Source organism: Pseudonaja textilis, chromosome 8 (genome assembly GCF_049901715.1).
Source record: "Pseudonaja textilis isolate UNSWEBS1 chromosome 8, rPseTex1.2, whole genome shotgun sequence".
In the NCBI taxonomy this organism is placed as follows: domain Eukaryota; kingdom Metazoa; phylum Chordata; class Lepidosauria; order Squamata; family Elapidae; genus Pseudonaja; species Pseudonaja textilis.
In genome coordinates, this window is record NC_141997.1 from 21,135,794 (window position 1) to 21,159,598 (window position 23,805).

General features: G+C 36.0%; 1 protein-coding gene and 1 long non-coding RNA gene across 5 annotated transcripts in view; one reads left to right on the forward strand and one right to left on the reverse strand.

Annotated features, from left to right (window-relative positions):
* The window catches only part of MAP4K4 (mitogen-activated protein kinase kinase kinase kinase 4), a 151,562-nt gene extending 142,507 nt beyond the window's left edge, over positions 1 to 9,055 (forward strand). For all 4 annotated transcript variants that reach the window (XM_026707379.2, XM_026707383.2, XM_026707384.2 and 1 more), the window contains 6 exons: positions 462 to 596; positions 2,054 to 2,154; positions 3,265 to 3,414; positions 3,953 to 4,112; positions 5,323 to 5,462; positions 5,955 to 9,055. In XM_026707379.2, the coding sequence (XP_026563164.1) occupies positions 462 to 596; positions 2,054 to 2,154; positions 3,265 to 3,414; positions 3,953 to 4,112; positions 5,323 to 5,462; positions 5,955 to 6,038 (770 nt within the window). In that variant the 3' untranslated portion in view covers positions 6,039 to 9,055. The remainder of the gene's footprint in view (positions 1 to 461; positions 597 to 2,053; positions 2,155 to 3,264; positions 3,415 to 3,952; positions 4,113 to 5,322; positions 5,463 to 5,954) is intronic.
* Positions 6,353 to 23,805, reverse strand: part of LOC148125138 (uncharacterized) — an 88,447-nt gene continuing 70,994 nt past the window's right edge. The window contains exon 2 of the long non-coding RNA XR_015744569.1: positions 6,353 to 6,494. This is a non-coding gene — a long non-coding RNA (uncharacterized LOC148125138). The remainder of the gene's footprint in view (positions 6,495 to 23,805) is intronic.

The window sequence follows — 23,805 nt, forward strand, 5'->3', positions numbered from 1 at the left end:
AGATTTTCATCTCTTTTGTGTTCTTAAGGTGTTTTTTTTTTAAATAAGGAAAATATTTCATGTTTTTATTAAATATAACTATGCTATGAAATTTATTTTTTGCAGTATCTCTGTGCTTATATTACTAAATTACTTCATTACTCAAGTGGGAGTCATCACTAACAGATTCTTTCTTCTCAATAGATTACTGGTTCTTGGGGATAGGGTATATTTTCTTTTAAAATACAATTTAGGAAGTTTGTCTTCATATATCTTGTATTTGGAGTAGGAGTACTAGGGCTACTTAAGCAATTTTTTTTAAAAAAATTAATGTTTTGAATAAGAATCTCTATGGCAGATAAAATTAAATAGAATAGAATCATATATGTTGCTTCCATACAATTCTAGCAATTACTGAATTATTCTACATAGTGTAATAGTGTAAACTTTGCCCTGTTCTTAAGAAAATTCTCTATGCCTAGGTAAGAAAAACAAATTGAGAGTTTATTACCTCTCATGGTTAAGAAACAAGATCCTTCACAATGACCCTGAAGTAGAAAAAAAACAAGGATGGACAACTGTAGGTGATTTAGAAGGCTGTGTACACTACAAAGTTGGTAAGTGATTAATTATCTTCATTTGAAAGTAATTCTAGTTGTAAGTGAACTTCCTAACAAAGTTTTGATTTTTATGAGTAAATCATATGGTGTAAAAATACAGCTATATATTTCACATTTTCATAATAAATGCTCTTAAGCATGCTCTGTTTTATCAATTATATGTATGTATGTATGTATGTATGGCATTCAGCTTTGTTCGGGTATTTTCCCACATCATTGTAGTTGTGCTTTTAAAGTTGTAGCGACGTTTCAGCAGAATCTCATCTGCATTCTGCTGAAACGTCACTACAACTTTAAAAGCACAACTACAATGACGTGGGAAAATACCCGAACAAAGCTGAATGCCATACATGTAAGTACCCGCGAAAACTTTATATATATATATATATATATATATATATATGGCATCCTTTAATACAAACAATTGTGAATTGAGCGTTAAGCTCATATATTCCTCTTCCTTGACATCATCTCATTTCCTAAAATGTTCTAAGATAAAAGCATAGAAGTAAGCTCCTGTCCCCGTTCTTGTTTTACCAGTTCTGAACACAGCAGAGATTGTGTATCAGTAGGATCATATATATTAAGAAATATTAAGAAGATAGTCTGACCCTCTTATCCAGAGGTGGTATTCAGCAGGTTCTGGCCAGTTCTGGAGAACTAGTAGCGAAAATTTTGAGTAGTTTGGAGAACCAGCAAATCCCACCTCTGACTGGAGATTTTACAGCATCCTTCCCCTGCCACACTCACCAAGCCACGCCCACAGAACCAATGGTAAAAAATTTTTGAATCCCACTGCTACTCTTATCCTGTTGGAAAGTATATAAATGAAATATCAAGAAGTCATTAACTGCTGCTGACTATTGCAAAGAAGAGATGCCATAATTTTGGGTCTGTTTTTAGTTTTATCTTAAATCTAAATCCGTAATAATCATTTTCTGTGGACTTGTTTTCTTTCTCTACCTACCAACATTTCTAATCATTTCTTAGTATTTATAAGTGCTGATAATCAACTCTTAAGAGTTATTGAATACTTTAAGAACTAAAATCTATATTTAATGTTTCAATGAAAAAATAGCAACCTAATTATTTTAGCAGGATACTGATCTTCTGATCGATAGGGGAATTAATGTAAGCAAATCTATATGTACTGTATTACTGCCTAAAGAATGAAGTGGACTTTTAGTATGTTTTATATGCAGAAAGTAAACAATTATAATTATTGATATATTTTATGTATCAATATTACATACTTGTAATGTTAATTATTATTATGTAATTTGAGATGATTTTAGAACAGCAGTTCATAATTCTATGAATTGTTAGGCTATAAACTCTCTGATGTGTATATATGTATTTTCTACAATACATATTGAAATTTGATGCCTTATCAGCTATATAAAACATTTTACTTAAATAATTTTACAAAATATTTTTGTCCTTTTTAATTTTAGTAAAATATGAAAGAATCAAATTCTTAGTAATTGCTTTGAAGAGTTCTGTGGAGGTCTATGCCTGGGCACCAAAGCCATACCACAAATTTATGGCATTTAAGGTAAGAGTGTCTCTTTCCCTTGAAATGCATTTAAAATCATTGAAGAATGTCAGAGTGAACTTATCTGTGAAATTTTTTTAAGTATGATATGGTGTTTTAAATAGGGACCATTATCTATTAGGCAGTAACAAATCCAAATTCACCAGTACTATTGGGGGATATTGCTAGTCTAGAATTGAAATATAGTTTATATCTACCACACTCTTTTGGAAGTCTTGAGTTGATGTCCTTTAGGTCTATGGCTATTAAGTAAAAAACTTATTCTTCAAGTGGACATTAATCCTGCAAGGAAACCAGGGGCATGACTTGATATCTTTTCTTGCTTTCTTCCTTTTCATATGAGGATAATTGCTTTAGTAGAAACATAGTCTGTGTATGAGGAATAATATACATGTTTTACTGGTGTCCCTTTTAGTCATGAGACTTGTTGCCAATTCCCCAATCAGAACTGTTGCAATTTTCCTCATTATTCTTATTTTCCTTTCAGGTCGCAGGATTTTATTAAGCACAGCTTTCCATGTACTACCAAGTTTTAGATTAATAGTCATGCAAGATGAGCTAGGTAGCACTACATAGGAAAAATGATATAAAGCTTTGTTCGTTGATCTGCTTAAGAATATTCAAGGTGGAGAAAGGGAAGGTTATTAAGAAATAGATGAAGGAATCAAATGGAAACAAAAAGATTGACAAGGGAAAAGTCACTTGAATGCACTCTTGAAGTTCTGAAAAAAGGACTAGAGTTACTTAAGGATGAAATTTGATATTAACACTTTTAAAATATAATGCCTCTCCCTTTGCTTTTAATTGGTATTTTTCTTCATTTATGTAAAAGTTCGATCAGTAGCTTTTACAAAGGAAATAAAGCAGTAGCAATCAAACTCTAAACTTTTGTAAAAGATCGTAAAAAGCATACGATCATCTGATCTAAAAATATTATACATATGCAAGGGTCATTCTCATAATACAAGTTCATTGCCATACACTGTAGCAAGTGAACAATAATGATGAAATCAATGAATACTGCTTAGTCCATTCCAGATGAAATATTTTCCATAGTGGTTTCCAAGATAATCTCTTCAATATATATGTATATATTTTATTACTTAACAGTCATTTGGAGACTTGGTACATAAGCCATTATTAGTGGATCTTACTGTAGAAGAAGGCCAGAGGTTGAAGGTGATCTATGGTTCCAGTGCTGGTTTTCATGCAGTTGATGTGGACTCAGGATCAGTGTATGATATTTATCTTCCAACTCATGTAAGTATGTAGGATTGTTAACCATGTTAATTAATCCATTTTTTTTTATAATGGACAAAACACAGCATCCAAAAAGTACTAAAGGCTGAAAGGATGGCATATAATTAATAATTTATGTCAAAGCACGTATATCTAGAGGAGATAAGCCAAAGGTGCTTTTCCAAAAGACAATGGGACTTCCTTGCGTTTTTTTGTTTTTGTTTTGAAAGTATTTCACTCCTCATCCAAGAGGCTTCTTTAATTCTAAAATGTTTTCAAAGGAAAAAAAATCAAGAAAGTCCAGTTGCCTTTGGAAAAGCACCCTTGGGACAGCTGTGACCTGGATGATTGAGAATCTTCATAAATACTAGAGAAGATAAGTTTTGTGCTTTGGTAAGCAATAAATAAAAGAAGAGCTGTGTGACATAAATCCATTATTTCTGAGAACGTTTATGATCCCGTGGATTATTTCTAAGTCTAGGAAATGTGTGGTTCAATTCAGAGAAAATGAGGAATGCCTCGTTGCCAACTGGGAGTTTACAGATATATGTATTTGCAGATTCAGTGTAGTATCCAGCCCCATGCGATCATTATTCTTCCTAACACTGATGGAATGGAACTGCTTGTTTGCTATGAGGATGAAGGAGTATATGTCAACACATATGGAAGGATCACCAAAGATGTGGTTCTGCAGTGGGGGGAAATGCCTACATCTGTGGGTATGTACACCAAACTTTTACAAAATGCTTACAGAAAATAGTAGCTACATGGTTCTTTATCTGAAATTCAGTCACTTTGGCTATTAAACAATCTATGATATCATGACAAATTGACAGATATTATATTTTCTATTTCTATTGCTAAGTCAGAGGACATAATAGTTACTATATTGCTGCTATACCAATATATTATTCAGTCCATCTGTACTTAAATTTAGTTGGTTTGGATGAAAAAAATAACAATTTGACCATGGAGGCATAATTGCACCTATAAAGTGTTCAGGGATATTTTTGCATGCCAACAAGTTCAGAAATAATACATTTCAAGCTTCTTCTACCCAGTTAGATTTTTCTAAAAATAATCTGATGTTATGTATTGTTGTCTTGATAATATTATTAAAGAATCAGTTAATGGAAGACTATACATTGGAAGGTAAACAATATTGAAGAAAGAATATTTGTTATGAGCACAGGGGTGGGATGGGCATGGGCTGCCGGAACTTTCTGTTTCAGGCTTCCAGTGGGCCTATAGAGCCTGGGAGAGGCAGTTTTTGCATTCCCAAGGGTCCAGAGGCTTCCCCTGGGCCTCTGGGAGAGCGAAAACAGCCTCCCCAGGCTCTGGAGGCCTACCGGAAGCCAGAAACAGACCTGTTTTGCTACTTCCAGTACTTCCGGGAGGGCTGTTTTTCACGCTCCCATGGGTCAGAGGTTCCCCCGAGCCTCTGGGAGGGTAAAAACAGCCTGCCTCAGCTCTGGAGGCTTACCTGAAGCCGTTTCACAACAGGCCCATTTCTGGACTTCCAGAAGGACCATTTCCCCCCATCCCAGAGCTTCCATACCTTCCTCCTTCTATTTTCCCCATAACAGCAATGGTGTGGGGTGGGTTAGTCTGAGAGAGAGCAACTGGCCAAAGTCACCCAACTGGCTTTCCTGACTTAGACAGGACTTGAACTCACTGTCTCCTGTTTTCTAGTCTGGTGCCTTAAGCACTAGATCAAACTTGTATTAGTAGAGAAAAGATGGTAATTAGTTAAAAGCTTATCTAAAATCTAAATTTTCTCTTTCAATTTTTTAAAGGAATATTTATGTCATTAAGATTAAATGTAATTTTTCTTTGGTATGAAAAATTAAGAGGATGTAGAATGTCCAAGATGGAGATTATTACTGTTCATTATTATATTTAATAGTGGCTTTTTTGTTCATCTTAAAGCCTACATTCGATCTAATCAGATTATGGGCTGGGGAGAAAAAGCTATTGAAATACGGTCAGTGGAAACAGGACATTTGGATGGTGTATTTATGCACAAAAGAGCACAAAGACTCAAATTTCTATGTGAACGTAACGACAAGGTAAGGTATACATGTATATATTTTCTAACCTCTAATAGTTTAGCAGTTTTATAATAACTCTGGAGGAGAGGAAGAATGAATGATGACACCAATCCCCTGACATTTGAGTGAGGGCAAAAGGATTAGAGCATCACTGTTTTTGATGCACACTGAACTTTTGATTCCTGGAATCAAAAGCTTTAATTAACATCAATGAGCATGTAAGATGTCTTTCCACGTGGTTTTTCTGCTGCAAATGGATATTGCACAGAGGCTTGGATGTCACCTTTAATGAACAACAATCTTTTTCACCCTGCTCCCTTGCAGATGGGTCAGGGTTGAAACTCCCGTAATCTTTGCATCTGTCCATCCCATGCGAGGCATTATGACAGGAGTGAGAAAAGCTGTCCTTGTTCTGTAAATAAATTCGGCCCCATGATTGTTTTATGTTGGTTTCCCACCTTTGTGCAATAGTCTGATGAGTCTGTTTTCTCTTTATCTCTTTCTTCACAGGTTTTCTTCGCCTCTGTACGGTCTGGAGGAAGCAGTCAAGTTTATTTCATGACTTTAGGCAGGACTTCTCTTCTCAGCTGGTAGAAACTCTCTAGTTTGGCAAGGGATTGCTGTCCTTTGGAGTCTTCATAACTTGGAATCATTTGCAACTGGAGTACAGACCTGCCATGTTGCACTCTAAACATGCTATTGCGTGTGCCAGCATCACTGGTGTTGGGTTCTTTTCATTTTTAAACTGAAGCTGCAGGGTGCAGCTGGTGCTTTTGGCCATCAGGTGCTATCTGATTTGGGATCCCACTAGAGAAAGAATCAGGTCTCTCCTTTTCCTCCTTTCCCCGCTCCAGATCTCCTCATGAACAAAGGAAGAGACTAACCAGGAAAACGTTTTTTGGAAGGAGGCAGACAGGAGAAGGTGCAGGCGGGTGACATAGGTGGACTCTGTGTCACTGAAGTAGGGGGCAAATTTAATATAGTAATTATTAACAATGTAATTTAATTGACGTTTCTTTTTCTTTTCTTTTTCTTTTTTGTAATGTGACTCTGTGGAAAAAGAGAAAGATGCAGGTTTTAAAAGTTAATATTTATAAAAATGTGAAAGGCACAGTGGTTTAGGGAAGGTGGGATGATTTTTTTTTTTAAGTTTTGGCCTAGCCAAGAGTTCAGTCCTTCTTCTCCTGTGTACCAAGTTTTGCCTAAAAATCACAGTGAATGGTTTTTTTAAAAAACATAACAGCATAGTTCATTTTTCTACAACGACTCTTCATTAGGCCAGAACTTGGTAATTTCAGTGTTAGCACTGCCTCAGTTAAAGGTTTAATTTTTGTTTAAACCTAAAATGTGCAACAGCTTTTACTACCAGCCTTTGGGGAAAGAAAATTCCAAACATGTTTATTTTTGTGCCTACCTCATTGTTTCTAATGCATCCAATAAAAGAGGTGGTTTTGGTTTAGAAATGTTTTTAGATGAACCAGTACTAATATCCACTTAATTGTGATCCCAAAACTATCAGATTACAGTTTTGACTTTTACTTTCATACCATGTTTTAAGAGACCAGCAGTCACTTGTAATGATTAAATTAGATCAAGGACTGGAATGCAGTGACTTAAGTAATTGGTTTTTTTAAATTTTAACAGAAGCCTTTTAATTTTATTTTTTAACAGTTTCATTATTAAAGGAACTTAAAGAATTTTAGCCTAAAATCCAGAAAGTTTTACCTTTAACACGAGAGATTTAGTAACAAGGAAGTAACAAAAACTAGGCAAATTCAATACTTTTATAAGAAATTTGGAAGGTTTTCCTTTTCTAAAAATGCAATGCTCTAAAACTATAAGAATGTAGTTAATTCTGCTAATTCAGTTTTTTAAAAGCAGCATATACTTGTGTTTCAGGGTAAAAACTAAATTATTGGATCTTTTTCTTTCCCCTGTGCCATGTTTTTAAAGGGGAGAAAACTCCACAAAATTTTGTTTTATCGAGAAGATTTTGGCCTTCATAATAAATCTGTCAAGACTAATACTTTGAAAGGCTACATGTGTTTATTACTTGAGAAGACTTGAGTGTGTAAATTATCTGTTGGTGATGTAATAATGCACAGTGTCATGATACAATAATTATGAGTTTTGAACTTTTTAAAAAAATATTTGGGGTAATTTAGTTGACAGTTGCCTTAAGTTCACTGTTTTAATCAGTGAATTGGATTCCAGTGTTTCATGGCATGAAAATTAGGGACTTATGTGTGATTCTTCAGTTAAGAGGCTTTGGCAGATCAAGTAACATAGAGCAAATGTCTTGCTTTGTGTCAAAGAGAATCAATTGAAGGAGCCTAGATCTGACTTAACAGTACTTAGGTCATCAGTAAAAGTGCTGGGGGGTTTTCTTACTAACTTTCTCCTCTTTATTAAGCAATTTCTTTGAAGAGTTGGAAGGGTTTCTCTTTCCTCAAAAGTAAGCTTGTATAAAACAAATAGGAACAAATTTCTGGTTTGATTTAAAAAAACAAAAACAAAAACTAACAATAATGCCTTCTTTAATTGCTTGGCATTTGGATTTGGATTTGGATTTGGATAGCCTTGAATGTCAGACCCAAGATTACAGGTGACTTTCACTTCCCTTCATTCCTCTTAGCAAACAGTCAAAAAAGTCAACTCTTGATTGGATAGTGGAAAATGAAGGGGATGTGGGAAATTGGTGTTGCCACCAGCAATAGAATTATCTCTGGCACTGGAACTGTAGCATAAGACAATAAAGCCAATGGGCCAGAGGCTCTTAGGAAAAGTTTAGAATCACATTATGTGATTAAAACTCATTTAAGTTTTACCCTTGCCTCTCAGCCACCATGTCTGTATGCATGTGTGTGTACACACAACCCAATGCATACTCATACATATATATATATATATAAGCAGATATATGTATGTAAATAGTTAAAAAGAGACTACTGTTCACAAATGGAAGAATGTTGTAATTTTGAAGAATTCTGCCAGATTCATAAGCTGGTGAAGCGCTGTCCATCAGAATGAAAAGAACATGGAAAAAACATATCCATGGTGGCTAATTTTACGAATCAAATCAGTGTTATGAAACCACTACATACGAAATGTTGAAATCCATTTTAAAGCAGTGCTGTTGGTAAGCATTAAGAGTACTCTTAGTTTAGTTTAAGCTTTAAGTAATAATTTCTGTATCCTATGTCAAAGTAATTCTAACTGTATGAATGCAGTGACTTTATTTTTATTGTATGCACATGTTATGTTGGAGAAAAATGTTTACAAAAATGGTTTTGTTACACTAATGTGCATCACATATTTATGGTTTATTTCAAAGTGATTTTGTGGGGTTTAGGTTTTCATAGTGATAGCAGTACACATTTTTGTGTGTTTTTTTTTAAATAACCCCAGGTATTGCCATCTATGAAGATGCTTAAACAATAATACAAATGACAAAATTGCAGTAAAATTACTAATTGTAGAACTGCAAAATAGACTGGTGACAAGGAAACACCTAGCCTTTTTGCAGTGATGTCTAATTTTTTTGTGTATTATAAATTACTGTTTCCCACCCATTTTTTCCTTAAATAAAGTAAAAATGGCACCTACGTGTATGTGGAAAGTATTTTGAGTAACTTTTTTTTCTTAAGAGAAAGTTTTTTGAATGAAATTATGTAGGATTCTTTAAATTATACACTTTGTGAAATATATATTTTGGAGGAAAAACTAACACAAAAAAGGAGTGATGGTGTAATGATGGTATGTGGAAATGACTTTGGAAAATGTGGAAGAGCCCAAACAACTGTGGGACCAACGGCAGCTTAGCCAGCAAACAAAACAACAAACAAATAAAGTGTGTGTGTGTGTGTGTGTGTGTGTGTGTGTGTGTGTGTGTGTAGGCAAACATCTCAGATGGAAACTTCTGTAATTTATGTGGGCTAGAAAAGCACAAGGAGAGAAATGGACTTCCAGACTTGCAAGATAGATACCAGCCTACTGAGACAATCCAGACAGGAAGCACAAACAGATGAACTAAATTTACTTTATTGTAAGGTTATGTTAACAGAATATTGCAAGCCTGAAAGCATACCTTCCTTTTGTCTTTGTAGTCTAAGAAACTAGAGAGGATTCCTAATCAGATGTTTGCCATACTGACAATCTTTTTGGAAGTTCAGCTGCCCCAGCTGTCTCCCAAAGTCATCCCCATATACCACTGCAGATGTGTATCTATTCTGAAGTAAGGTAGAATTGATTAACCTCTCAAAACATTCCTCCCCAAAGATTTAATTAAAGTTAATTATTAAGGTGTTCATATATAGAATGTTCATGCGAGACATGCATCATCTGTTATTGGTTCCTCACTGTATTTATATGCATGGGTGTTTTGTTTTTTTGTTATTTCAGAACAAATACTGTTTATATTCTTATTCTAAACACCATGTACTTTAAGCCTCATGCCTTAATACATTTCCTATAAATGAGTATCACCATATGGGCAAACCATTTATCCTGTTTTTCTCTATTACTTTCAGAAATGTACTAGAAATAATTAGAGACCATGCAAATGTGAAGGTATGAAAAAGAGAGAGAGGTTAATATGGGAAAATTGCATGAGGGAAGTGTGAATTGGTACAAAGTGAGATGGTGAAATATAAATTGGTGAATATAAATGCGAATGTTTCCTAATACTACAGGGAGGTGGTTCTTAGGTTAAAGTTCTTAGATTGGGAATATTTTGAAAGAACAATATGATGACAACAGTCATCATATTGAACAACATTGCAATATCTGACAAAAGATCTATAAGAGTTTTGCTGGATGTCCACAAGGTTGGCTTTATATTAGTTGCTTTCTCAGACTTGTATCTCACTCTTTGTACAGTTGCTCAAGAAGGACACATCACTCTCTGTCCTTTTAGTTTTCTTCCCAACAGGAGTCCTGTGCTTTGGCTGAGGGAGAAGGACTTGTCCAAAGTTTCCTAGTGAGCTTTTAGGGCATGGGTGTCATACTCAAGGCCCAGGGGCGGAACTGGCCCATGGGGTGCTTAAATCTGGCCCATGGGACCAGCCTAGAAATAGCAAAGGACTGGCCCACAGTGCTTCTGCTACTGAAAATGGGGTGAAGGAGGCCTGTATGCAACCCCCACGCCCCTTTCTGGGCCTGGATGGCCTCCTGCAGCACTCTTGCAACCAAAACGGGGCACGGAATTTTGGATACCAGAGTGCTGCAGGAGCCCATCCAGGCCCAGAACGGGACATGGTGGGCTGTGTGCGGTTCTCTGTGCTGTGTTTTGGCTGCCACGGTGCTGCAGGAGGCCTTCCTTGAGTCAGAAGGTTATACAAGGGAGGAAAGGTAAAATATTTTACCTTTCAGGCTTGTAGGATTTTGCTACTGAAGCCTATTCTGCTATTATAGCCAATAATTTATAGTTCTGGTCTTCCTATGAAGTCAGTTTCTTGATCTGATCTCATAAGGTAATCAAGTAGATCAAGAATGTATTAAAAAAAACAACAGCACAGAAATGTACACCTCACTATTTTTATAAAACCATGTCATGGCCACCACCGCCACACACACACCCCAGCCACACACATCCAGCCCTCTGAGGTAATACGCAACCCTGATGCGGCCCTCAGTGAAATTGAGTTTGGCACCCCTATTCTAGGGCAAAGGTAGACGTGCTCCTCAATATCTATGAGGCTGGCCCAACATCTTAGCCATTCCCCACGTTGATTCTTTTCTACTAGAACATGCAGTTTTCAACATCTTTCCTATACTAGTGTGAAAAAGCATATTGATTCCTACTTATGTTCATCTTTACTTTACTTTATCCTTTTGGCTGAGTTTGTATAACATTAAAAATACATCCGAATAACAAGCTATCTTGGACTATTAAAGAATTTAATTGTAGTCTATGTTAGATGACTGTTAAAGGCTTAATTGAGAGTTAAGCAACAGTCTTCTTCCTGTGAGCACACTAAACATTGTTTGTGTCATAGGTGTTCTTGGCAATGACAACCATAGGAGAAATGGTCAATTACAAAACTGTCATTTTCCAGTAGGCAAACTAATTTTTTCTCTACTCTCCGTTTCCACCAGTTTAGCCTGACAAAACAAAATGTTGGGTTATTAAAAATACTATTTTATTTTCTTTCTTTTTATGAAATGAAGCTTTCACTCTCAAAAGCAAGCCATTCTGTATTAAAATTATGCTGGCATAATCAGCAACTGGATTTCTAGAAATTACAATAGACAATGAATTTTTGCATAGTTTTCAGTGCACTGAGCTAAACTTTCCCAATCAAATATTCCCTGTAAATGCTTTGGATTTCAACTCCTGATGCAATCACCAGCTTGTTTGTCAGTGGCCACACTGATTGTGTGTATTCTACGTGTTGAAATCTAGCATATCTGATATTGCACATGCACTTCTTCCTAAGCAAGAAGCCTAATTACAAAATTTAAAATACAAGAACTGCTGGATCAAAATTTGTGGAAGATCTAAACCTATATGTCTTTCAAAATCATTATTGCACTTCCTAAATGTCTCAGTCTATCTCTGTTTTTGTATATCTTCAAAAAAGAGAAAACTAAAGATGAATGAATGAGCAATTTAAGTGTAATTTCTTAATATTTTTACTATCTTTCTTACTTGTCACAAGAATTTTTTTTAAAAAAAATACAGTCATGTTTTATGCACATAAACACACACAAATTAAAATTCCATTAACTTCTATAAATTGTCTAAATTTTCTTTTGTGTAATTCAGAGTTTCTTAATCATGCCAAAGGCATGGACCTTGTTGTTTCTATTTCTTATATTATATTCAGTCAACAGCTTAAAAGTGAAACAATTGTCTCTGAGCCTTGCATGTGTTCTCAGTCATTTTTTGAAATTGTAGATGATACTGTATTTTTCGGAAGAAATTGAGTGAGACTGTGTAAATGTACTTTCTTAACTATCTGAGTAACAACAAATAGCTCAGATGTGCTATTCCATTACAACACGCTAGGGTTTTGAAACTCTGATGAAAAGTACGTGCTGTACATGAAAATGAATGATCTCTTTTCCCCCCTATCATTCAGTTTATTTTAAATAATCTGTAAAAACCTCTATGATTGAATAATATTCCCAAACTATTAGGAATTACACTTACTCATTATTTATTTGCTTTTAGGCTATGAGTTAAGATTTTCCTCTTTAACACTGCTTTTTCAGTATGAATTATCTGAGATATTTTAATTGTATGTACTATATTTAATAATTTCTCTTCTAGCTTGTTATTGTAAGTTGCTGTTGCAACAATATATTCTCTGACATACTCCACAGCAGGCCTCCCATCCTGCTTCAATGACATTAATGCTTCTTAATGCTTCTTCATATTGATGTATCCTTGACCTATCTTCAAATTGAACTTTGAGTGCATCCAAAAACAAACCAACATCAATCAATTCCTTTGCATGCACACTATGCAACTCTGCAGCCCAATCGGCAGCATCACCTGTTAACACTGTAGTTATCGCAACTATAATAAACCATTGAGAAGGATAGCAATTTGAATATAATCCTAGGTGGTTCACAATTTGGCTTAAAAATAATGCTACCGTAACTTTCCTCTCAGCTACTCTTTGTACACAAGACATAATTTAAATACCCAACACAATTAACATATATTTTAAAAGAGTGTCCACATTAGTGATAATGCTCCTATAACCCTCATCAATATAAACAAGTATTTAAAAATGGCCAAACTTAAGTAGAATTCAATATTGGTGAGTGGGTTAATGGTAACATACTAATCCATTTGTCAAATAAAAAGGTGTTTAAGTTCCTTTTAAGCAGTAGTGGTTATAATGCAAAACTGAAGGCTAACTCACTGCTCACTCCAGGGGTTTGATTCTGAGTGGCTCAAGGTTGACTCAGCCTTCTATCCTTCCGAAGTTGGTAAAATGAAGGGGAAATATGCTGAGTCTGTAAACTGCTTAGAGAGGGCTATGCACTATGGAGCAGTATAAAGCACTATGAAGCAGTATATAAGTCTAAGTGCTATTGCTATTTAAATACCTTTACAGAGGCAAAGGCAAGAAGATGAAACAGAGTTTGAAGAAGGTCTGAAAACCCCAAACCAGGAGATTACAACTTTGGAAAGGAAAACAGAAAGATCCTGCCCAGAGAAATCCAAGGAACTAAACAGGATTCTAAGAGAAAGAATGATAAATACTAGAGAGTGCAGTGGGAGGTTATGACTTGAGAGATATAGATGCAAACATCAGTAGTTTAAATGGAGAGCTAGTGAAAAACAGTGTCTTGCAGTGAAACATGAGGATAGCGTGGAAATTCTGAGCAAGATAGAAAAATTTGGAACTTGCTAGGAGCTTACTTGTAGTAATCTAAATTTGAAAAAGTCCATAATGTTTGAGAAAGTTAAAAGAAAAAAGACAAAAAGAGCTAGTCAGTGGTGGATAGATTATATTATCACACAAATGAAGAGATTACAAGGCCAAAATGAAGAGAAGCCTTTATGGAAACCACTGGCTAAGATTTGATATTAACTGTATGGCACTTAAGTTTGGAACAGCCCAGGAAATAAGTGTGTGTACTTATTATGTACCAATAAAAAATTTGGACTGTTCCATCAAAAAACTCATGATTCTACAGATATTCATCCAATAAAAACTAGCTACTTGCTGCAAAATACAATGTCTATTGACTTCCATCAAGATTCAGAGCTTGCAAATGGGAGAAACTGAGACACTCAGGAAATAAGTGAAAGGAAACAAAAGAGAATGGAAAGATCCTGGCTGAAACCTTACAAATCTTTGACATATCCTTCCTCGACTTGAAACCAAGAGAGGATTTTCAAGATAAAATTATCAGAATACATTCTGCTCATTATCAAGGATCACAAGCATTGCTGTGATTGGAAATCCTGATCATGAATCTAGGAACCCAGAGAAAGACTTTAAAGGTTAAACAAGCCATTATTGTATATGGGAAAGTTCCTGGGCCAGTAATCAGCCATGCAATACCATCTTCAAGTATTAATTTGAAGATAAAAAGGAGTCAAAAGAGCCTTAACTGGGAAAACAGCATCAGATTGTATATCAGGTGCTGCTGTTAGGTCTGAAAAAAAAAAACCCAAAGCATTGGAAGTTCTCTACCAGAATATAATTTTATTAAAAACATAAGTGTTGTTTAGTGTAATTTATATGAGTTATGAGTGCAGATGAACAGGAAAATTACCATTGAAATAATGCTTTTCTGTTTACATGTTCTTTTCCTTTGAAAATTTTGTTTGCTGAAACAGAAGTTATGTTACTAGTTTAAAAATTAGTCTTAGAGAATCCAAAAGAATTGAAATTGAGCTAGAAATTTAAAAAAATGTAGTCCCAATTCTTTGAAATCTCCTTTAAAGACAGAGTAAAGGAAGAAAATTTAATACCATTTTCCAGAAAATAAGTAAAACCTCAATTTAATGGACCATTTGCACAAGAGGAATGTCTGCTAAATCTAAATGTCTACTAAATCAGAAATTATATTATTTGCATTGAATTACATTATTTGCATAATTGATGTAAATGAACTCATTTCTAGTAAAGTGCTGATTAAATGTAGATTAGTCCAGTAAATTTGAGCAGTCCAAATAAAGAAGGAAGCTTATTCCAAAATCTATTAAATTGTGGGGTTATTCATATATTATTATAGATGGCTTGCTTATTTGATTTGTTTTAAAAAGTTCCATAAAATGTTAAAGTTGCCATTACTAAAATAGTAAAACAAATTCAATGCTGATATGTCTAGTGAATAAATACATAGGTCATATCAATTTATTGTCCCCAATCTTTCTGATTTAAATAAACTGGTTGAGAGGGAGTCAGTCTTGAACAAGTCTCCGTTTCAAAGAAACTTCAAGAAGTCTGGAAATGTCTTTCTGTGGTCAGAATGGATCTGAACTGGAAAAGAATACACAGGCTCCGTTACCTAAAGGGAACTGAATATATAGTTATATATTGACTGACTTCTGTCTGTCAAAGTTAAAGCAATTTGGAATTTCCCTGAATGTACAAGAACAAAAACGTGCACGGAAAATCATAGGATTCAAATTAGAAAAAGTTCATACTGTTACTTGTGTAAAAATATTCAAAATATAACAAGCTTGCAAAAGCAGAGAGTAATTATAAATACATTTTATTGGGACTTGGCTAGAATTCAACCACCATATATTTTGTTATTGATGTGATTCAGAATCTTGGTATCTTTGATTCTGGTTTACATTTTCAATGTTTTCTTTCAATCTTTGCATGTGATTTCCTAGCTTTTGGTCTTTAGCTGTTTACAGGAATTAATATATAAAATCTCAACAGAAGTTATTAGTTAAGGCAAAACAACTATATTCAAAAATCCACATAGCTTCCTTTTCAGAGCAAATGTTGCTGATCAATGCTTTACTTGACATTGCTTGAATACGAACAAGCAATGCTAGTCCTTCATCAACTTATTCTCTCCCCTGGAATTCAACCTGAATGCAAATTTAAGGCCATTATTCCATGTTCTTCATTCAGAGATAAAACAGTAGCTAATTATTTGGGGAGTCCTGTGATTAAGTTTGAGACCCAAAACAAGCTCACTGCAAAAACTGGCAGAAGGACTCAAAGTCAAAAGCAGATTTCCACCTAGCAAGGGTTTTGACAAGCAGGAGCTTATGCGTACAATTTCCATGGATGCACAATTGGCCAATGAGTGCTTGCCCAGAGCAGAGTTCATTCGGATGTATGTACTTGTTTTTCAAATTTATACAGCTAACCATTTCACAAAGCTAGTGAGCCTACAAGAAGAGTAAAAATAAGGCTTAATTTTCATCACAAAAGACTTCCAAATAACCCTATTAGTTCAGCTGTTGATGTATTTAGTTGGTCCGTCCTATCTCTCCCTGTTTCTGATTTTTTTTTAACCTTCAAATATTGTATTCATAAGGACTGCATTGAGGAGGCAGAGTCTACTGATCCAGCACGAGAACAGTGAGAAATATTGCTGGGAACAAAGAAATACTGCTGGTTCAGCATAGATGCTAGGGTCAGGACATAATGTGTCTCACTGTTGGGATGCTTCCTCCTTATTTAAAGAAAACTCTTGAGAAAGGACCTTGATGGGCAACATTTCTTCAGTTGCGTGAAACGTATCTGTCCATTAACTTCTCCTTTTTTATCTTTTTTTTTCTTTTTATTTTGAAAGAAAGGATAAACTTATCCTGCTTGGTCAACCACTTTGCAGGACTTGGCTTTAAACTGTTGCGTCATTCGGTGTGTTGTCTAGAAAACACTGAACAGACTGACGCTATTGCCATTATTTAGGTGCTTAATGCCAATTAATCCCTATTTATAGAACCAAAGATCTCCAAAGATAACTCAATCTTATCCACCTCTTTAATTTCTATGATTATTCTTGAATGTACAGTATATCAAATGAATATATGCTTGGTAGTAAATAAGAGTTTACCTATTCATAATAAGTTTGTCCAGGTGACAGAATACATCAATATTCTTTTTTTCATATCTGTCTCCTAGTAAAGGCTTTGTCAAAGTGAGTATCAAACTGCAGCTTAAAAAGGGAAAGGAAAAAAACCATCTAATATTTAGAACCTAAGTTCAAAGTCAGTATCTCCAGGAATGTTATCCTATGAAGCAAAGAATACCTTAAACAGATCTTATTTTGTACAGGTGGCCCTTGCTTAATGACCACTCATTCAGTGACCATTCAAACTTTAGACCAGGGATCCCCAAACTTGGCAATTTTAAGACTTGTGGACTTCAGCTCCCAGAATTCCCTAGCCAGCTGACTAGAGAATTCTGGAAGTTGAAGTCCACAAGTCTTAAAGTTGCCAAGTTTGGAGACCTCTGTGGGCTGGGAGGAAATTTTGGAGAAATCTTACCCCCAGAGCAATTAAACCAGGCTGCGCAGAAACACAAGGCTGCTCTGTCCACATGGCCTGCGGGAACCCTCCGCGCCCACTCACTCCTTACCCAGCAAACTTGCCTGCTAAATTGCTATTTTTCTGACCATCAGCTGTTCTGCTGTGCTGGGATATTAGCTAGGAAGCCGGAAATGGTTGGATTTCACAGCCAAACCTGCCTTAGGACTGAAGGTTCTATTATTCAGTGCAGACTCACAGCAAGCAAATTTTATGTGACAGACTGAGCTAGCTGATGGCAGATAGATCACTGAATGATTCTGTGAGTACCTCAATCTGCCTGCCTGCTTTGTCTGATTTTGAGTAAACTGCTCTTTTTTTAAATAAAAAAAATCAATATTTACATATATGGTGTGTTGTGAGTTAATTTTGTGAATTGCTTGCTAGCAAATTTTATGAGTTTGCTTGCAAGCAAATTTTATGTGACAGACTGAGCTAACCGATGGCAGATAAATAGATCTCTGAATGAATCTGTGATTCTGTGAGCAACTCAATCTGCCTGCCTGCTTTGCCTGATTTGGGGGAAAAATTGCTCTTTTTAAATAAAAAATCCAATATTTATATAAATATTTATAATATTTACATATAAGCCATGCCCAGCCAGTCACATGACCACCAAACCACACCCACAAATTAGGCCATGCCCACAGAACCAGTTAGTGGTCCCTGGGATTTAAAATTATGAGTTTGGTGGTCCCTGAGGTCCAAAAGGTTGGCGACCCCGCTTTAGACAATGCTGAAAGAGTTGTGGTTATGACTAATCCTTGGAGTTCTGACTATTGCAGCATCCTTACAGTTGCACACAATCATGTGTCATGTGGCCACCATTTGTGACTTTCTGCTGGCTTCCCTACTGATTTACTTACCGAAACCCAGCAATGATCACAAATAGTGACCTAGTGATATCCTCATTTAACAACTCACAGTGATTCTCGTAATAATAGCCATTTGGAGTGCCAGAATTGCTGGCACTAAACAATACAGTCGTGTAACATCACACTTTACAACTGTATTGTTTAACAATGGCAATTCTAATCCCAATTGTCATTGTCAGCCTAGGGCCATCTATATTGCCAAAGAATGGTTATGTGATTCTTTTCTCCATGTGCCAAAACTGATCAAGCGTGCTCTAGATTTTAGGGGTCTGCACTATTAATTGCTATGATGTTTGCAACAGAAGTACTGTTTTTGTATCTGATTCTTAGTAACCAAGCATAAAATCCCAGTACACAACTCTGCATTTTCGTGTACGTCTTGCTAGCCAAGGGCTTTCATATAATAAAGTGAGTCATTTTAAAGAGCATTGTTTTTATACATTTAATGGAAGAGGGCACCAATGAAACTAATGTATTTAAATACAGTGATATGCCCATATAATATTGTTAGTTTGGGATAACTTCAGTTATCCACATATCTTGCATTCCTTGGCATAAGGTCAGTCTACTAAGCATTTTAAAGGAAGGAATGCACATGTCTTCAATCAGACCCCTTCCCCCCAACCCAACCTGAATTCAACTTCCAATGATCTACTGTTGGGTGTCAAAAGTAACATTTTCTAACCTCTGTTTGCATACCACTGCCATGCAGTCTGACTACTTCATTTCATTGTAGGCAAATTCGTCTCCCTCACTTGGCTTGATTTTGCCTTCTAAAATGAACAATGCCTTGAAATCAGCTGAAAACCAGGACCATGGTGTCATAAGCAATCCAGCTTAGGGGTCTGTCACTGAGTTCTCACTAGCTCAACTTTTCCCTGTTTCGTTCTGAGTGTTCTACAGTAATTCAGTGTAACTATTTTCAAAGACTGTGTGATTGACAAGTTAGATATAGAAGGGAATGCAGGTGGGGCACCACTGAGAGATTGTATGAAGAAAATAAGTGACAAGGTATTTGGTTTATCTGACTTACAGTGTTCTGGATACCATTTCATTCCACTAAGCAAAATTCCTAATAGGGGTTTCCCAATTCTTGCTGGAGCAGGAAATGTCAGCTACAGCCAGGAAAAACATAGCACAGATTTGCCTGGTGTACCAATTGCTTCTTTTCCTATATCAAGACACTTTATTCACAATTACTTGAGCTTCATGGGTTATTACAGGGTGCTTTACACAAGGCTTCCCTTATTATTAGGATTATTAGGAAGCTACAACTATACAATACTGTATGAAAGTAGTAGTTATGGGTCTGCTTTGGTACACCTCTGTGGCACCATTACTGAATGAGCTGTACCAGTTACCAATGGACTTCTGAGTGGAGTTCTAGGTGCTAGTTGGCATTTATAAAGCTTTATATGACATATGGCAAAGAGAGTTCCCACAGAATGGGTATGTTCCATTGTCCTTGACCATTCAGTAACATCCAACAATTAACATGCTTCCCTTCTATTAGGTAATGTCATCTTACTAAACCCAAGGAGTGTATTTATTTATTTTGTCAAAAGCTTACAATACAGTAGAAATAAGAATAAACAAGTTTAAATATAAGAAATAGGAACTAATAATTGGGGACAATAGGACAGGGAAGGTAGGCACGATTGTACGCTTATGCATGCCCCTTACACACCTCTTAGGAATGGGATGTAGCTTTTCTGCATCAACATTCCCCATAATATCTGCATGGCTGACCCTGCCTGCTTTCAAATGACCTGCAGGCACTAAGCTGGGATGTTAGGAAGCCCCATCTCTATGGCAAAGTGAATAATACTTGCCTACCCCTCCCACCTCCAATACGCATGTTGGAATGTGGTATTAATTGTTGTGCTCTCCTACATCTATTCAAAGCAGAGGTGGTCAGGTTAAATTTGAGTTCTAGAAGCGAACTCAAAGGGAAGGCCACCATGTATAGTATGTCATTCTATGTGACGGGCCAAAGAGTTAAGAGTTCCCGTTCACTTGCATAATTGCTGATGAGGCTTTGCCATTTCCAGTTCTTGTTCATTCAGCCATTTGTCAACATGAGTGTCACTTCATCCAGCATACAATGATGAACCATCTCTTGATCTGTCATCTTAGAAGTCTTCATTCTGGAATTTCCACATGCTACATAAACTTATACCTATCAGATCAAACTTTCTGCTTCCATTACCTGCTTTGAAAGAGTCTTGTATATTTTCCTCATTTCGAAGTATTTGACCATACCTTAACATAAATAAATATAAAAGGCAAATAGGACAATAAAATGGAAAAACAATATGTTAAATATTGGCACCAACCTGCCTTCAGTCGAGGACTTGTATACTGCATGAGTCAAAAAGAGGGCGGTGAAAATATTTACAGACCCCTCACATCCTGGACGTAAATTGTTTCAACTCCTTCCTCAAAACGATGCTGTAGAGCACTGCACACCAGAACAACTAGACCCAAGGACAGTTTTTTTCCCTAATGCCATCACTGCTAAACAAATAATTCCCTCAACACTGTTCAACTATTACAAAGTCTGCACTACTATTACTATTAACCTTCTCATCACTCCTTATCACCCATCCCCTCCTACTGTGACTGTATGACTATAACATTGTCGCTTGTATCCTTACGATTTATATTGACTGTTTCTTAGTATGATTTCACTGCTTATTGTACCCTATGACTATTATTAAATTTGTACCTTATGATTCTTGATTCTTGACTCTTGATGAATTTATCTTTTCTTTTATGTAAACTGAGAGCATATGCACAAGACAAATTCCTTGTGTGGCCAATCACACTTGGCCAATAAAGAATTCTCTTCTCTTCTCTTCTATCCATTCCATTTTCAGGATACTAGATGAGCAAAACCCATATATAATCCATAACAGCACAATACCTTGTAGCATCTGGTAGGTGGAGAAATCACACTTTGGTTGTTTTCTGGAATTTGCCTGACAAGTAGAATCTATGAGATTCAGAGATGCTTGGAAGTAGGGATGAACAACATCACCTAAATATTACTGAATTCTGAATCCCATGAGTCCTATCCAGTTTGGCCACTAATGATGGACAATTGAGCTGTAGTTGAATAATATTGGGAGTTTTGCCTGTTATCCAAGTTTGTTTTATAGATATCTTTGTTAATGTCATCTAAAATGTCATAGAAGTCTGGGATATTAAATAGATTCAAGAACATATTAAAGGGAAATAGATCCGCCTAATCATTTTCCTGATCACCTGAGTCTGATAGGGGCAAGTCCTACTTAACTGAAACATCTTTAGATGTTTAAAATAATGCCCTTTTTAAAAGAAGTACAGTAGCATAGGACTGATTAGAAAGGAACAATTCTTTACTTTCTTGGCATCCAGGAACTTCCCAAAGCAGAAATGAAAACTCATAAGGTAAAAACATCCATAAAACGTCAATATTGAACTACACATTAATAGCAGGATGATTTAGTAGTATTTACCTGAACAGAGAAGGATTACAAATTGGGGGCAAACATCTATTTTCTTTAGGATGGAGTCTTTCTCTTAATGTATGACTTAATTTTGCCTCAGAACAGCAGGGCCATAGCAGCCAATGCAGTGGTCTAATTAGAGGAGCGGGCTTTGAAAGTCTAGACCAAAGTTCTTTCCAGTTTCAGTTATTTTAAGAGAGATGTGAATTAAGAGGCTTACTTGTGGCTTTCGGGGCTACAATTCATTTTCTTTTAAAATATTGAACAATGAATTTCATGGTACAATTTGGGGTCTTGTGGACTTTAATCCCTAAATTATTGGGAACTGAAAAGTTCTTTTTTTGTTGTTGTTGTATTTTTCCAGGCAATGATAAATCAATTTGCTGTGATTAAAGCAATACACTTGAATGTCAATTCACAATTACTTTTCTCCTGTGAAGAGAATTATATAGAGCTGTCCGATTGTCCTGAGGACGATGACAATTTGTTCAGAAGTAAATATTTCCTTAGGATGAATAGAAGAGTGAATCAATTCAGGACAAAAATATAGTTTCTGAATCCATAAAAACTTATCAGTGGAACCTGTACATTTTCACATAAACTCTGTTATTTTGGAAAGGCTCTAAGAAGAAACTGTCTATTGAAAACTTGTTCACATAGCTTCTTGCTCATTTGGGTTTAGAATTTAAAGAACTAAGCAATTCCATCTGGTAATAAAGTGCTTCTGTGATTTGCCAAAACAATCCTCCCAGGAAAAAAGAAAGGTCAAAGAGCATGTCTCTGAAATCCAGAGAGAATGTTTTCTAGTAAATGTAGCTGAACACAACATACTTTAAATAAAAAAGCCTCAAATATCATGTAAGAAGATATCAAGTGCTTCCCAGAAGTTCATTAGCCATTGCAAATCTCCATCTCTTACTCAAAAGTCATGTTTATAATATAAATTTAGCCTTCCAAAGGATTCAGAAGAGTAGCCATGCAGACATTAAGAAAAAGATTAATGACAAAAATCCCATTTTAAGCAAAATAATTAAAATTAGGTACAATATGCTATAGACATATTATATGAGAACTTATATTTGAATAATCAGAATACATGACTAGGTGTATAATGCATTTTCATCCTATAGGTCAGTGTTTTCCAACTGTGGTAAGTTGAAAATGAGTGGACTTCAGTTCCCAGAATTCTTAACAAAGGCAATGATAGCTGTGGAATCCTGGTAGTTGGTCCATATATTTAGAAATGGCCAGGGCTGGGAACCCCTGCTATAGGCAAGTGAAAGGGCTATTAGCTTGAGGACTGAAATAGTCAATCAATATGAAGAACAGCAAGAATATTTATTTCCTGTATACCCGGTGACCAATTGATTATGTAACATTAAGTCACTGTTGACTTGGGGGTGCAATGGTGCAATGACTTAATGAGGCTGTAACAGCTGGCCAGAAATGATCTGCACTCCAGTGGTTCGAGCCTGGCTGCAAAAGACAGGGTGAGCTCCTGCTGCCTGCCCTCTGACTCCTGGCCACCAGCAGTTTGAAAGCATGCAATATTGCAAGTAGATAAATAGGTACCACTTTGGTGAGAAAAATCTAGCTGTGTTCATGTGTGCTGAAGTAAAAGCCAGCACTGGACCTGGCCAGATGTGAGACAATGCAACACAAGGCAGGCAAGGAAAGGCAAGAACGGTGGAGGGTCATAATCTCCCAGGGCATCCCCTGTAAAACCTAGCAGGTGTAATTTCTTCATCAGCTCCCTCTCCCAACAAGAAATATGAGAGTCAGCAAACACCAGGGAGAGGTAGCTACCAGGAACTGCCAGAAAGAGTACCCAAAACCAAAACTTTAAAGGTGTTAATCCACGCCATACATTCGACTGATCGAGTGCCCAGTTCCAGGTACATCGGAGCAAAACCAACCCAAGGAGGAAGACCCAGAAGTTTTCTAAGAAAGACAGCGTGGGTTCTTTCAATACAATCCTTGAAGCCCCGTATCCATATGGGAATTCTGTAAAGAGTTTGAGCCAAAGTTTT